At 42.4% G+C, this 15,806-nt stretch overlaps 1 protein-coding gene across 2 annotated transcripts; it reads left to right on the top strand.

Moving 5' to 3' along the window:
- Positions 1-1,338: 1,338 nt before the first annotated feature.
- arglu1a (arginine and glutamate rich 1a) lies at positions 1,339-12,933 on the top strand. Of its 2 annotated transcripts, none has more exons than XM_031289700.2 (4): positions 1,339-1,911; positions 6,086-6,377; positions 9,263-9,346; positions 11,238-12,933. In XM_031289700.2, the coding sequence occupies exons 1-4, from the start codon at positions 1,586-1,588 to the stop codon at positions 11,400-11,402; spliced, it is 867 nt and encodes a 288-aa protein (XP_031145560.1). In that variant the 5' UTR covers positions 1,339-1,585; the 3' UTR covers positions 11,403-12,933. The 2 variants fall into 2 exon arrangements, with proteins under 2 accessions (XP_031145560.1, XP_031145561.1); XM_031289701.2 differs by having other exon boundaries at positions 1,341-1,911; positions 6,152-6,377.
- The last annotated feature ends 2,873 nt before the right edge of the window (positions 12,934-15,806 follow it).

The raw sequence follows: 15,806 nt of genomic DNA, 5'->3' as shown, positions 1-15,806 counted from the left end.
AATCACTCCAGTCACTGACCTCGCCAGACGGCCGATTATCGGGTTGGTGTGTGGAAACCCTGAATATTTTGCTTTAATATAAGGAAGCCACAATAAAGTTCATAATCAAAGTTTTTTTTTTATTACTTTTACTCCTAATAGTTAAGTACATTTAATATCAGAAAATGACTTTTAATACTTAAGTAAAGTAAATATCAAATACTTTAAGACTTTTTCTCAAGGAATATTCTGAAAGGGGACTTTAACTTCTACCAAAGTAATTTTCTGGCAAGATACTTGTACTTTTACTCAAGTATTGCTTCCAAGGACTTTATACAAGACTGAGTACACTTTACACTTTTTATAAGGCTCATACTAGCGCCTAACCTTTTCTTTCCTCTCTCTGGTGTTTTTCTTTGCAAGACATTAATGTCTCCTGTGAATGTTTATGTCTTTATTTTGGTATAAAGGGAATTCAAACAATACATACAGAGATAAGTATATCTACTGGGTATGGTTTTATGATTTGCATCTCCAGCCAGATTATTTTAAGAAGCTTAACTTCAAGTGTGTGTCTTTTATCTGCAGCCAGGATTTCAAAAGAACACGTTCTTATTGTAATATTGACAAAATCACCAAAAAGAGTTGGGCAACTACTTCAAAAACATTCCAGTTATTAATTTATACTATGAGAGCCTAGATGCAGTGTACTACAGAGGACGAGGCTCACATACACACTTAGAACCTATTTCATAAAAAGAAAATGACATGTGACAGATTGTGTGCCAATGTGTAATGTGTCCTATTTAAGTCTATTGTGAGAGAAAATAGGATATTAGCGCAGCAGATGTAGGAGTAAAAACATATTTATTTTGCACAATTTTCTAATTACATTTACTTATATACTTACACAAACAGGATAAATCTGAATTATATGTATCTCTGTCCGAAAACAAATAAACTGCATTAAAACAAAGCGGGTCCTTTAGCTTACATTATACATGGTCTGATTAAAGGTAAATTATTGTTTACTGTTGTGTTGTTAATTTATGCACACATTTGTGAGAGAGCATATATTTGTTATTTGTGCACACAAATAAGCCCCTATAAGTCAAATATGATTTACATACTGTATATTCTGTACAGCTAAAATAAAGTGTAACCTTGTGGGCTATATATATATATATATATATATATATATATATATATATATACACAAATTACATAATAGATGTTTCCGAATCTATTTCTCTTGAGAAAGTAAAGGCAAGTTTGGGGACTGTACATTTGACTTATAAATGTAGTATATTTGACAGGACAATCCCGAAGACCACCGGGAAATACCGAAAGCCGCGGTGCCTGCTGGGAAACTACGAACTCGACAAACCGCCATCTTTCTTTATAGAGAGTTAGTAGGGCAAATAATAACCACTTTTGAATGATTATTTCCCCAAAATAGACTCGTTGAAGCAAATCCACTTGGTCAGATATTGCAAATAATAAGTTTAAAGAGGAGCGGGTGGACCGGAATTCCAGATATTGGGCATATATCAGACATAAGACACAGTAGTCTGTTGTAAGCGCTCGACTAGTGGAGCCGGTCAACATGGGCCGATCTCGGAGTCGCAGCTCTTCCCGGTCCAAACACTCCAAAAGCAGCAAGCACAGCAAGAAACGGAGCCGGTCGCGGTCTAAAGACAGGGAGAGGTCCAAGAAGCGGTCCAAGTCCCGAGAATCGAAAAGGAACCGTCGCAGAGAATCTCGTTCTCGTTCCCGGTCTACTACAGCTTCGTCCCGCAGAGAGAGAGCAGCCTCGCCGCCGGAGCGCATCGACATCTTCGGCAGGACGCTGAGCAAAAGAAATGCTCTAGACGAGAAGGCGAGGAAAGAGGAAGAAGAAAGAAGGGCAGAAATGGAAAGACAAAGGAAGATGTACGTATATTTTGATACAAGACTCGGCACCTAAAACGTTACACAACGTTGCCCGTGTTGAACTGCAATATGTGCTAAGCTAAATGCTAACTAGCTGCATTCAGTTGTAAAGATAGCGTTAGCACGCTAGCCGCCAAAGCATGCTAACGTCAGCTAGGCTCTACAGGGCCTTGACTAGCTACACAGGGACGATTATTATCCCTGTCAGATCAGACAGCTGCTACGCAGGGGCCAGCTCACCTTTTCAGCTGGATTGCATCTTACGTTTTTTTCTTTCATTATGAAGCCATTTTGATTTTAGGATAACTTCACGTTGTTTTTTAAACTTAAATTATGATGTATAACTTGTATAGGCTTCACCATTGTGGGGAGGGAGTGTTACTTTGTTGTTTACAGTCATTGAAACCTAAAAACAACAAAGTAATCATCCCTGCTGCTGTCCATCTATTATTATATTATTATATATTCTATTGTTGTCATAGTGTCACTGACTGCATTGCCAGTGCAGCAGATTCCAAGACAGGCCACTGGTCCTTAATGCATTAAGCCAGGTAGTTAAGCCAGGTTTGTCAACCAATGGCTCTGTGGTTTAGAAAATAATTCAGTCTCAGTTTTGGCAGTTTGATAATTGTGTAAGCAATTCATTGATTAACTATACCAAACATTTGTAAGGTAGGGCCTCAGAAAAACTATTTTATGCCATAAATCTAACTCTGAATGTGTTTTGGGTGCATGTATGATTTTTAAATAAGCAATTTTAAGACCCTTGCCCTCTAATCCTAACCCATCCTTAAAGGTATTTCATATATATTGAAAATTAGATCAATGCATAAATCCGTAATGAAAATAGTAGTTGGCTGCAATCTTACATGGTGAAGCATATAGTACATGGGAAAACAATGACTTTGTGGTCATCATATTTACTAATAAAAACCTTGACTAATATACATACTGAATGCATGCAAGGAAGCATGCTCCTAGCATGTAAGTTGGTCAGTTAGCCTTTCAGTAATGTACTCCTAGTGCTGGGTGAAAATATAGTGGGCAGCTGGAGGGCATGTTGCTCCTTCACAATATAAGTAAGGGGTGGTTAGTTAATAAAATAAAATTTGAATTTATTCTACTGTTCTGTTTTTGTCTTTTAAAAATGAGATCTCCAAAGTTAAAATAGCATCAACTTATCGCCTTGACCTTTCATATAAGCTGTCTTTCCCGTTCAAAGTTCTCAAACTGTAGAGTTAAATGACATGACATTTAACATGGACATAGTCAGGGTCGTCATATACAGGAATCAAGTGGAAATTCCAGCTAGCCTATTACGGAAAGTTTGTCCCGCGCGTCTCTATGACGCGTAACGTTAGACAGCCAATCACAAACATTATTAGATCTTGGTAGAAGCATGCTTACTCCTTAGGTATTAAAATTGGGTATTGAATGAAGAGGCATTTTTCCATACGCGACACTAAGGAGGCAATTTGACCAGGGCCTAAAAAGTATTGAATTCGGTACCCAGTCCTATTCATGACGGAGCCCGGCTCAGCTGGATGCAGGGCACCTTAAAAGGGCGGGGAGCAACTCCTTGAAAAAACAAACAGAACAGTAGGAAAGTAGTCAGCTGGAAATGTTTTTGATGTCCGGTCGTCTGGCTGACAGCCGGCACTTGCATGAAGCTCTGACTCAGTTCGTTACATGCATTAAAAAAACAATTATATTCGGGTTAAAGCAATACCCCGATTTCTCAAACGCCATGTAAACACCGTACCCTGGTTAAAATTAGAGTTAGAGTTCTCATAACGCGGTTAACAGAGGTAGAGAACTCCTTTTAGTATCTGGGGTATTCCTGCATGTATACACAATAACCAGAGTTTGATCGGGATAAATGTCTGCACATGCTCCAACTGCCCCTCCCCACTCCTCTGGAGTGTTTTTCACCCAGAAATAATACAAATCGTTGCTATGATACAACAAAACAGCATTGGCCGAATTTAGCAGCAGGCCATCGGCAGCAAAGAGCCTGCGGCCCATCTGTTTTTTTTTTCCACGCCGAGGCAGCAACGGACACCTGGAGATGGCTAAATGGATTGTCCATCACCGGGGCTGTCAACGCTTTGTCTCAGCAAAAAAGTGGAGGGACCGAGCAGCCCCCGCTGCCGCCGCTGGCTAGCGTTAACGTTAGCTTGCTAATTCCAACCGGCACTGGGCGACACTGGTTACAGATATAACGTAATTAGCCAAACAAAGTGGTCAGTCATCTGGCGAGAGCAGTGTGCTTTCCTATGCTGTGACCAGAGTGTGTAAATGAACCGTTAAGTTGTTACATTTTTATAAATGTAGTGGCCCACAGGGACATCTCAGATCAGGGTTCATTTTCAGATGAGATCTTGGTGGACCAGCTCTGACTTAGTGTCTGTTGCCAGGGAAACTTAGATGCTGTTTATGAATCCACAGCTGTGTTGTAATTTTATGCTGGACTCTGTAAACTTGACTGAACTGAACTCTTCGTCTCAGGTTGATCCTTGTGTTCTGGTAAACTTAAGTCCGATGTAAGAAGGCGCGGGAATTAATAAATTGGAGTCAGATTTGACAGGCCTTAGGGCCTTATTTTAGACATAATTCCCTCTTCACCGGTCAATGTAATTTTCACATAGGTCAACCGGAAGAAAAAGCTAGTTGTGCGCCGAAAGAGCGCAACCTACCGTACCGGAGGTAGTGGTACTCCCGTCATTCTTCCCATTTCTTCCCCGCTCATGTATACTGGGAGAACCGGCATACCCCGGTTACTGCTGTGCATGTAAACGCACTGACTGTCACTACCCTGCATCTTAAAGCACCGCAGTGGTTGCCACACATCATGACCACAGCCCGTTGATTGTCTGCCGGCAGGTTCTCTCTGTTGGACAGGTGATGCTGCTGTTGTGAAGGTGTCTGTGGTAGCCAGAGGCTCACAGACACCTGAGATCTGAGCTGCTGCCTCACACCTGGCTTCCTGACGGCCTATTTTTACTGCTTAATGGCCACAGGGCTACTTAACCAGGTATACAAATGTAAATCTCAGGACACAGAGACTTGGTAGGCTCTCTGGTTTCCCACTGGCTGACAAAATGTAATCCGATCCAGGCAGGGTAGGTTGTGTGTTTACAACGCACCTACCAGCTCCTAATAGCTTCCTGTTCAGAGTGGTGATAAAAAGCATTTTCAATAGGTAAACAGGATGACAGGTGACCTCCATCTGCTGCTGTAGTGGACAGGCTCGCCCATTCCTACAGGGGTAGTGGACTGGTATAGTAAGTCAACTTTCCACACATTTGGAATACCTGGACATATGGATAGTGCTGTATGTAGTAGGGCTGCACGTTAAGAGGGAAAAAATGCGATAGCGTTGTTGAATATGGCGATAATGATATTACATGCGATAACTAAACAGATATTTAAGTGTACTCGGTTCTGCTGCTTTTCAGTATTCTGCAAAAATACAACAAATAGCTTGTTAAATTTAAAACAAATGAGAGGAAAGTATTCCGAACATTCTGTTATTGAACATTGAATTGAATATAAAAGGCACCACTAAAAAAAATAGTGAGTAACATTTTAGAGTGCAGTATTCTACTATTTTCCAGTGTCTTTCGCTATATGTCGCACCCTCTTCGCGGTGTGTTTACTGCAGCAGTTGATATCGCAATGACGATTTAAAAAAAACTGATTTATTGTGCAGCCCTAGTATGTAGCCCACCTGTGATTTGGACATAACTTTGGTGGGTTTCCATATAACATGCATGAGTTGGGGTTGTGTACTTAAGATGACACGTTGGAGGTTAGAGCTTCGATACCGGGTCCTAAACGATACTTTTTTCGATTACCAGTTTTATAAAGCAAAAAGAAATGACAATATTTTTCAGCTCCTGCCTGCCTGCGATGTGCAACGTTAGACAGCCAATCACAAGCAATATTAGATCTCCGTAGAAGCATGCTGCATGCTTATTGGCTCACTGACAAAGATGGGATTTACTCCTTGGGTATTGAATGACGAGGCATTTTTCGGTAGCCGAGCTTTAGAGGCAGTTCGGTCGGTGCCTAAAAAGTATTACATTCTGTACCCTGCCCTACTGTATGTGTGTGTTTGGTATGAGAGCATACAGCTTCATGATAAATGGGTTCCATCCCTGCTTTCCTATAGACCGTCCATCCCTGTATGTCCGCTCTCGTTCCCCCTCTCATCCGTTTCTCCCCCCCCGTCCTCCAGCCGGCAGCAGGAGATCGAGGAGAAGCTGATCGAGGAGGAGACGGCGCGGCGGGTGGAGGAGCTGGTGGCCAAGCGGGTGGAGGAGGAGCTGGAGAAGCGCAAGGACGAGATTGAGCGGGAGGTGCTGCGGCGCGTGGAGGAGGCCAAGCGCATCATGGAGCGGCAGCTGCTGGAGGAGCTGGAGAGACAACGGCAGGCAGAGTTGGCGGCACAGAAGGCCAGAGAGGTAACGCTCGGTCGTTTGGAACGCAGCCCCTCCATTCCCTCCATACCTCCCCAAGCCCTTCACACCTGTCCCCATCTCCCTCCCAGTCACCTGCTCTGACTGGTGCCTTTTCTGCGGGACATGTGGGGACAGTGGAGGGACCTCCCAGTTTACTTTCCAGAATGTAATCTAGCCATGGTACAAGTTTCACTGCAGGGAGGGTACGTGCACAGCCCAGAAGTGGCCATACTGCAGGGAAATAATGTATTTAGTGGTAACAAAGCATTACCGCACGACATACAAAACCTAATATATAGAGCAAGAGGGGCCATGCCAGTCGGGCAGTCTCTTTAATCACTCTGTGGAACACCTCCTCCTCCTGAGTAATCAAGTACTCCCCGCAGTTATGTACTATATATCTTCTGAGGTGTAGAGGCAAAAGTTAATCTTTGCATCATTCCCAATTAAGTGTCAATGTAACTGTTAATTTGGTCATTTCTTACAATTTCAAATATGTGAGATGACAAACTGCATGAACTTAAGTGCACTTGTTACTCTGGGGAACAAGGTGCACACAAACGTGCACGCAGTCGCATCTACTTCTGCAATAGTGGCGCCACTATATATATATATATATATATATATATATATATTTCTTGCAGCCTCTTAACAGGCTTTGCACCGAGAAGCTAGAAGTACTTGCCAGTGAAAGTTTTGCCATGGCAGGGTTCCAAAAATTGACTGGCTATATTCTTTTCCATCATTTCGGCTTGAACTTTTCATATTTGCTAGCATCTTTGTTAATATTTGCAATAAAGAGCTCGCTTTCTTTTAAGACGACACTTCTGTTTTACAGCCACCGTCTCTGTACATTCCACTGTCACTGGCCATTTCCCAATTGCCCTAAAATTGACAGCTAGCTTTGTATGAACTCTTTTGAAAAATCATAGCTTTTACGAATGGGTTAGCCAGGCTTTAGTTTGAGTTCTAATAAGAAGCCCAATCCTGTAATCTCGGGCCTCTTTAAAGTTAGTACAACCCCTTTTGCAGCTTTCCCTTTGTGTTTTAGAGAGTAAAGGTAGACCTCTGTCTGTTCCCCCCCCAGGCTTCATTAAGAAAAGGGGGTTTGTTTCTACTACAGTAATAATGTATGAAGCCTAGTGACCCTGACTTTCCCAGGGAGCAGCCAGTGGCTCGGTACTAACAGGGTGAGAAATGTAGGCCGAGCAGACCTCCTTTACCTACGTGGACTTATTCGCTCACCCCTCTCCTACCACCTCTTTCTTCCTAAATCTCCCACTCTGGTCTGAGACACCGTTTACCGACGGAACCGGTAGAACTAGCGAGGCGCCTCTAACCTAAAACCAAAGCCAGCCTTAAAGTGCTCCGCTGAGGAAGCTCGAGCTAGATGCCTCCAATGTCCTAACTCCTAGATGAGTGGAGATTACTCTGACATTTGAAATCAAATTTGATGTGCAGAAATGTTAATCCCCTTTTTGTTTAATTCACCGACAGTTTGTCCTGTACAGGTTTTAAAATTTTGGAACCACCCCACCTTACCTTCTCTTAACAATCCTTGTTTTGACAATCTTCTGTTAGACGGCATCAGCTCTTGGATACATAATGACGGACCGCCACATTTCCTGTTTCCTGTTTGACAAGGTTAACTATCTCTGGTCTAACCTTTTTTGTCTGTTAATAGATATATATATTTTTTTCTAATAATACATACAAGAACTTTTTTTTTTTTCCTCCCCAGAACAACAAATGTACTGTGTTTTGTACTCATGACTTGCTTCTCCTATAGGGTTGCTGCTCATTTTTGGATATTGTTATTTGTAAATCCATTTGTGTTTTTTATTTTTTATTTCATTTTGGAAACACAACTCACCAACTTCCTAACTAGCACTTGACCTGAGCTGGCCTGCAGCCTTTCAGCTCACCGTGACTCGTGTCCTGTACTGTAAGTGTACCGTGGTCCGGTCTCCTCGAACACACACAGACACCTCTTTTTGCTGTCCACTCCTTCACTCTGCTGTCGTCTCAGTGGGGACTGAGCCACTGTAAAGAAAGGAAAACCATATAAAAAGAAAAAAGAACGAATGTGAGCTGTGGCTGCAGGCTAAGCAGTACAGAGATCAGAGTTATAAAGAGGAATGCCGCAGGCGCGGTATGGCCGAATCCCCCCCCAAACCTACCCACCCACCCCAGGAGCGCTTCTCTGTCTCTGCAGGGGGCCACACAGTCCGGACGGGACAGTAAATATTCAACCGTTTAATGCCGAATGCTTTCACCAGTTGTGTAGGTACACAGGCAAGGAAAATGCGTAGGTATACGTGCATTGGTGAGCCAAAACTATTCCCTCCTTTATTTGTATCCTTTTTTTTCTTCTCTTGCTTATGATGATGATTAGACAAAAAAAACAATCAGCAATTGTATGTTCTTCTAGATTGTATTGTCTGTCTTCTATTTGTGAGTGTGATGAGTGGGGTTCCCACAATTCTTGTGTTTTTTAAATTTTTTATTAATTGTCTCACAATAATGCAGTGAGCGCCCTAGCTGTGGCTTAGCTTTTGAATTTTTCTAGGAGGGTACTAACAGCAGGAGAGGGAGGGGAAATAAATAGCGGGTTCATTTTTCCCCCAGTCTCTTTATGCTTTTTGTATTAAAAAAACCTATTTAGCCTGACTGCAGAGAATGCCACAGTGTGGTCATGAGTGAGAGGCTAAACAAACTTCTCTGTGGTGTTATGAGTTGCGTGTGCGTGCGTGCGTGTGTGTGTGTGTGTGTGTGTGTGTGTGTGTGTGAGTGACAGTTAGAGGGCAAGCGTGTGTATGTGTGTACGTAAAGTGCTTTGTGGCTGTAGCCTGTTCGTGCACTAACATGGAGCCGTGTCACCCGTCTAGGAGGAAGAAAAATCGAAGCGGGAGGAGCTGGAAAAAATCCTGGAGGAGAATAACCGCAAGATCGCCGACGCTCAGGCCAAGCTGGTACGCCCCGCTCTTCTTCCTTTCTGCCTGTTTTTTTTTTTTTGGACACATTTATCCCATTTCAGTCCAAATTCATAACCCTCAATTGTGATTGTTTCTGAGTGCTTCCTCCATCACCTACGGAATGACCAACACTGCTTATCCTCCTTTAACCCTCGTGTTGTCCTCCCGGCTAAAGTTGTCGACACTTTTTTTCAACATTTTTTCCCCCTAGGCCTTTTTGTTGAATTTTTTTTCCCCGCTTATTGTCACTTTTTTTTTTTACTGTTTTTTTTTTTTTTTTTTTTAACTTAAGTTGTTTTTCAATGTTTTTGTTGCTTTGTTTTTGAGTTTTTTTTTACTTTTTTTGTCACTTTAACGTTTTACCTTTTCCCCCACTACTGCCAACTTATACGAGTTTTACACTTATTCTTGGAAATCATGGACACTAAACCTCGTTTTTGAGTTTAAAAAGCCCAAATATGCTATAAAATTGAATAAAAGTAATGTACTGAGCCTTCGTTTTACCTGAGAAGAGCATTAAATGGAACCGTCCATGTTCATTTTTGGCAATTTGGTTGAAAGAAACCCAAATTTCCGATGTAGACATTTTTTGAAAATGGATCAAATTTGACCTGAAGACAACAGGAGGGTTAACTTTAACGTCTTCCAAAATCTCTGAAAAGCAGTTATGTTTGTAACATTATAACTCAAGAATGGAAATGTTTTTTTTTTTTTTTTTTTCCCTCGATTCACTTTTCATGTCTGCGTCATTGATACCCACAAATCCTTTTTTTTTTGTTTGAAATTGAATAGGGCTGCAACCATTATTTTAATTGTCGACTAATCTGTCGACACATCCTATCCTACAGACTAAAGAAAAAAATCTTTTTTCCCTAATATCGTGCAGCGCCTATAATCAATTATTGGATTGATCCACGCAACTCTAAAATGCGACTGTCCTGATCACATCCAATGAGAAGTGATTTCACTTCCAAGTGCAGTCAGAAAAACCCGACACACGTCATGTCTGCTTTTAATGTCACTTATGGTTCTATAATTCCAAATCTCTGTCCCCCCCTCCACTGATAAGAGACCTCGAGGCTTTCACCACACCACACCACACCACAACACGCCCAAATAACTCCATAGACCTCTGGCAAGAAGCCCTTTTAAGTTGATGGTTATCAGCCTTGGCCAACAACCCAGTGGCTTTTCCTTTCCTGTTGGCTATACAAGCTGAAGTCTGACTAATTTGTAAAGCACTGTTTATTTGATTCAGGCTTGATTTGGATAAGCTGAGGCTGTAGTAAACATTTCTGCACACATTAAGATGCTGGATGTTAGGGCTGGGTGATACGGAGGAATATCACATCAGGATGTTCTTGACCAAATACATCGATATCGACATTGCGATGATATCGTAGGGTTGACAATTGGTGCTTTCACAAAATATTTTTTTACAATGACATTTTAGATAATCCTCAATAATGTGGTATACGAGTTTAAGTCAAATTATAGAGAAAAAAATAAATAATCCCCCCCCCCCCCCAGTTATATACTGACTTTGTTTACATGAAGGCACAAAAATAGTGATGTTTTTACAATTCTGCAATTCTTCAAAGGATATTCCCTCGAAACGTTTCACAACAGATTTTGTGAGAAAATTGAGTTAGTGTGTGCTCGTTATCAATTTAGACAACGTAATTGTATATGACGATATCCTGATTTCATCACGATATGATTCCATTGAAAGCCGATGAATGATCATATTGAATTATGGCCCAGCCCTATGGGGTATTAAAAGGGTATAAGGGCACTTGGCTTGAAAGCTGTGTTTTTGTCCCCGTCTGACCGTGTTGTTTCTGCTGTATGTGTGTGCGTGTGTGTCCTTCCTTCTTGTGCCCGACAGGCTGAGGAGCAGTTGCGTATTGTAGAGGAGCAGAGAAAGATTCACGAGGAGCGCATGAAGCTGGAGCAGGACCGTCAAAAGCAGCAAAAGGAGGAGCAGAAAATCATCCTCGGCAAGGGCAAGTCCCGGCCCAAGCTCTCATTCTCCCTGAAGGCCACCGAATGAGACTGCTCCCCCCCCCACCCCCACCCCCAACCCCAACCCCTTCGCTCACATGTCCCGCCCAGCCTTCATCCCCATCCAGCTCTCCCTCCTCATCATTCGACCCCGCTCCTCCTCCTCCTCCTCCTCCGTGGAACGCTCGCTTCGTTTTGGAAGTGCTGAAGGAAGGCCGAGGATAAGGGGCGCGCCCCGCTGTGTGTTGGTCCCTGTGAAAGGCCCACGTTGTCCCTCCCGGCCTGGAAGGGAGAGGCAGCTCTCCGCCCTCGCCCTTCCTCACCTCCACCGCACAGATGACTCTTGTTTGTGCTTTATTTTTTTCGTATTTTTTTTTTTTTTTAGGGAACTTGGAACTTTTTTGATGTAGAATGCTATAACATGTCCCCTTTGCCCCCCCCCTGTAAGTCTTAACTCTGGTGTAACAGCGAGCGCCTGTGCGCCTGTGCTCTTCTTACATGTCTTCACAGCCAGCAAACGACAAACGGTAGAATGCCAGTCCCCGAAATAGAAGAGTATGTGTGACTTTTGTCTAGTTTCAGTCTACTGTAAAAGCTCATGTGCAGCTTGGGAGTTGGCCTGTGGTTTTCCTGTTTTCATAAAAAAAAAAAAAAATAAAAAAAAAATGGATCCTAAAGTGGCCGACACAGTGGTAACAAATCACAGCACAGCCTTTTAAAAGCACAGTTAACTTCCCGTCCAGCTGACAGGTTTCTGTCTCCCACCTACCTTTACTTCCTCTGCCCATAAGCTCCGGTCACCATATAAATCTACAAACTACTCTTCTTTCTGCTTCAGCTCCGTCTGCCATGTATATCATTTATTTTTTCTCTAAATGACAGCAGCATGTCGACCTGAGGAGGGAATGTGAAGCTGGTGTTAGATTTAAAGTTTGCTGCGGTGCAGGTGAACTCGGCCTCGACTTCCAAGCTGCCCATGACTGAACCACAAGCCCTACAGCAGGATGTGTGTCTCGTCTACGATAAGGGGGCCTGTGGGTAATGGAGGAGAGAGAGAGGACATTTCCTGTATGATGTAATTTTATTAGCCTTGCTGTGATGTGCTGAGTCCCAACTCCTCCTCCTCCTCCCCTCCCCCCCCTCCAGTTAAAATTGTGTTTTTGAAATTGATCCACGATTAGGGAACAAAAAGTCACATTAATGGTAAATACTTGAGTTTTGTTTTATCAGACTCTTTGGAAAAAGCAGTGAATTGTACGAAACCCACGGACCATACAGTCCGTGTTGTGTCCCTGAGTTGTGTTGTAGTAAACTAACTTGGCAAGGCGCCTCACTTGGTAAGTCTTGATTCGTATAGGATGGACAAGTTCAGGTAAGATAAGGTGTGAGGTCAGCAGCAGTGCGAGTGTGTGTGAGAGTGAATGTGCGTGAGTGCGTGTGTGGGTGGGTGTGAGAGAGACAGGCGGGCTGACCTCAGGTGGGTATAATGACTTTTTGTTATGTTGTGGGATTTTGAATTTGTCATGTAATTTCCCCCAATTGTCAAGGGACTGAACAGTTCAATAAATCCTTTGAATGCCTCTAATTGTATGCCTAAAGAGTGTGTGTGTGTGTGTGTGTGTGTTATTCACACTGTCATTTAAAATAAGTAGTGGCATAACTGGCACCGTTTGGGGTTTTGTCAGCGGGTTATTGCTGTACTAATACATGACATCAAGTTAACCAACACCCTGTAATAATCCAGTCTAATAAACTGGCAGATGCAGTTTGAGACGTGCAGCCGCTGCTTTGCAGTGGTGGAACGTAAACTAAGTACATTTACTCAAGTACTGTACTTTAGTACAAATGTATGGTGCCTGTACTTGAGTTTTTTTATGCCACTTTCTACTTCGCTACATTTCAGAGAGAAATATTGTACTTTCTACTCCTACATTCATCTGACAGCTTTACTCATTAAGATGTTTGCACACAAAACACATGTAGCCTAGTTCATAGAATACAATGTTTAATTATAAATGTAACTACTCAACACATAAAAAGTGAGGAGTATTTTAGGCTACAGTTTGGTAGCTCTGTTAGTACTTTTACTTGTAAGTAAAGAATCTGAATACTTCTTCCACCACTGCTGCTCTGTTTCCAGCCAGTGAAGGCCGAGCCGAGGTGACAAAGACGGAATGAGTGCTTTAAACCGACGGCCTCGTCCTCCGGTTCTCTGCTGCTGGCTTTGGAGAATAACGGGCGAGTCTAAACTAATGAGTCGAACTAACTGTCCAATATATTTAAAGGTGCGAGTGAAGCAATGGCTGATGAAGATATTAAAGTTTGATTAGTGTAATTCATTCTTAAACTCGGGTCAACGGACGGTGTTCACCCGGCCATCAGTCTCTTCATGACGGATTGTTTCCATCTCTCTCTCGTATCAAATGACGACTGCATGTCAACATTTGTGACCCGCCATGTGACGTTGTCTGGCAGCTTAGAGTGTATCCTACACCGCCACAGTCTAACACCAACCGTAAGTCTTTCGGTGAAGAGAACAGAAGTCCCCCGGCCGGCTCCGGGGACAGCCACCGGCCCAGTGCCGGAGCCCAGCCCGCTCCGGTGCGCTGCTCCCCCGAGGCCTGTGTGTCTCTGCCCCGCTACTGCACTCTCTCAGCTCCGCGCAGCTCACTGCAGTCGAGTCCAATAATTAAAACAAGGAGGAATTTTAGTTGGTAAACACACACACACACACACACACACACACACACACACACACACACACACACCCTAATTTTAGAGAGAAATATGTAGCATGTGTAGGTAAAAAAGTTTCCTTCAAAGGCAGAAAGTAAAAAAGTGTGGATAGTTTGAGCTATATATAGCCTAGGCTACATGATTATTATTATTGCTGAAGTTATTTTGAATTTATTTTTACTGCAAACTGTGAGCTTCTCGAACTGTTTGCGTTGCTATGAAATAAATCAGCAGTCTGCCTGTCATCGGGAGAATTTTCCTTTAATCCACTTTATCTTTTAACATTGCTGCAACAACAAAAGCCTAGTTAAAGTCCTGTCCAAACTGCTTCCCCGTTTGAAAATGTCAAACTCAAAGATTAACAGACATATTCTTAATATCGCAGACTAATAATATAAATCACTGTATAGAACATTTCCTCATTTTTGCATTAGATGGTGATTCAGCACAAGTCTCTGGAATACCAAATATTGATTGCCTGCCTGTGTGTGTGTGTGTGTGTGTGTGTGTGTGTGTGTGTGTGTGTGTGTGTGTGGCTGATCTCCAGGAAAGACGATCCGCAGCAATTGATTGCCCGACGGGTTGAGCGACTTGTTTTAAGAGGCAGGAAGGAAGAGATTTAAAAATAAAAGAAAGTCAAACTTCCTCTCTGCGCTGTCATCCACACTTCTTTTTTTTTCTTCCCACTGAAACAATACATTTAAAGACAACACAACTACAACTTCAGATGAAATGAAGTGACTGAGTCACACAGTTCCAGACAGCGAAACACCAGAGATACACTTTTTAAGAAATGACTACTTCAGGGACATTTCACGGTTAAAATTTTTTTTTTTTTTTTAAATATATAGCCTACATTGTGGGCTTTTTAGCCACTTCAACACTATTTATTTTTAGGCTACAGATGAACAGATGTGGAGAAATGTCCTAACACCACAATATAAACTACCACATCTGTCTGAAAACGTACAGAATATCCTAAGTCCATGTAGGAATATTACAGACTGTAGGCTTGTTATTTATGTGATCTCAATGAAAATGAAAATGAAGTTCATTTTGCTTTGTGTTGTCCATATTATCATGATTTCAGGTTGCAATTATTTCACAAAGTTGAAGTAACAAAGAGGAGGAAGGCTATGGCTCTGTTAGTTTGGTTGTTTGAACATACAAGTTGTATTTGCAGACTTTTTAGAACAAGCATGGACTGAAAGGAAGACTGCTTCTCTGTCTGGAAGTGACATTTCCCTGTTATTTATGTATTTATGTATTTTTTGTGTGCATAGTTTGGCTTCATGGTTGAAATGTTTAGTTGTAGTTGGACAATTTATGGGTCACACTATTGTGTTGTGGCTGCTGCCTGTAGCCTGATATGTTTTCTTTGTTTGTTATTTTTGTGCAAAGCAGAGTATGTTGTGTGTGGACATTTATGAAATGACTTTTTTGGTGTCATGTAATTCCGCGCGGGATGGGCCACTTAGTGGCATGACACGTAAATAAATGATCATATCATATAGACATATTTTAGGGATTTTCCTCGGTCTCCAGCGTCTCCAGTCTGTTTAGAGTAGTGTTCGGCACGGAGGGCCTGTGCACAGAGCCATCTCAGTCCTGTTAATCTAATACACTCGTTTCCTTCCCTCCGACCTTTGACAATTAGTCTAATATTCACGCTGCTCCAATAAACATGCCGTCTGTGAAAAGCCTGCGTCCCCCCCTC

The sequence above is a fragment of the Sander lucioperca genome, chromosome 8, assembly GCF_008315115.2.
Source record: "Sander lucioperca isolate FBNREF2018 chromosome 8, SLUC_FBN_1.2, whole genome shotgun sequence".
In the NCBI taxonomy this organism is placed as follows: Eukaryota; Metazoa; Chordata; class Actinopteri; order Perciformes; family Percidae; genus Sander; species Sander lucioperca.
Note: the sequence above shows the minus strand (reverse complement) of the source record. Positions and strands in the feature narration are given on the sequence as shown.